At 70.6% G+C, this 615-nt stretch overlaps 1 protein-coding gene across 1 annotated transcript in view; it reads right to left on the bottom strand.

Annotated features, from left to right (window-relative positions):
- Positions 1-502, bottom strand: part of CHLNCDRAFT_144045 (hypothetical protein) — a gene marked incomplete at both ends in the record, with an annotated part of 7,279 nt that extends 6,777 nt beyond the window's left edge. Inside the window, 2 exons of the mRNA XM_005842705.1 lie at positions 38-110; positions 348-502. Of these exons, the coding sequence (XP_005842764.1) occupies positions 38-110; positions 348-502 (228 nt within the window). The remainder of the gene's footprint in view (positions 1-37; positions 111-347) is intronic.
- Positions 503-615: the final 113 nt, after the last annotated feature.

Genomic DNA, 615 nt, shown 5'->3' with positions numbered 1-615 from the left:
ACGGCCCGATGGCGATGTCGCCCTCGCTGGCGGCCACCCCCGTGCGCGCTGTGCCCGCCGAGGGGGGCACCAGGGAGGTGGTGGGGACGTGGAGGCGCAGGGAGATGTCCCTGCGGGGGGGGAAGAGGAGGAGGAGGGGGATGAGGGGGATGAGGAGGAGCGGGGGCAGCCACGGCTCGGCCTGCGGGCCACCGCTCCCTATGCCGCACGCTGCCACCTCCAGACAAACACCCGACAACTGTCGACGCACCACCACCACCACCACCGCCACCGCCGCCAGAACAAACTCCCAAACACGCGCCGGCCGCCGCGCCGCCCACCAGGCGCCCACCCGGCATGGCGCCCACCTGTCGATTGAGTTCTCCAGCCAGATGCCTGAGTGGAGGGTGATGATCTTGGTGCGCCCCACCAGGATGATGTCGATGATGAGCGGGACCCAGGTGGAATCCGCCGGGGACGTCATGCGGTACCGGTACTTGCCCACCACGTTCACAGCCACGTCCTGCAGGGGGAGTGGTGGGGGCGGATGGGTGGGCAGATGGGGCAGGGTGGTCGGCAGGGGCCGGGGCAGGTGGTGGGTGGTTCGGGGCAGCTGCTACGCGGGACCAGAGTCTG

Source organism: Chlorella variabilis, assembly GCF_000147415.1.
Source record: "Chlorella variabilis unplaced genomic scaffold CHLNCscaffold_68, whole genome shotgun sequence".
Lineage (NCBI taxonomy): Eukaryota > Viridiplantae > Chlorophyta > Trebouxiophyceae > Chlorellales > Chlorellaceae > Chlorella > Chlorella variabilis.
The sequence above is the reverse complement of the archived record's forward strand: the minus strand, read 5'-3'. Positions and strand labels throughout refer to the sequence as shown.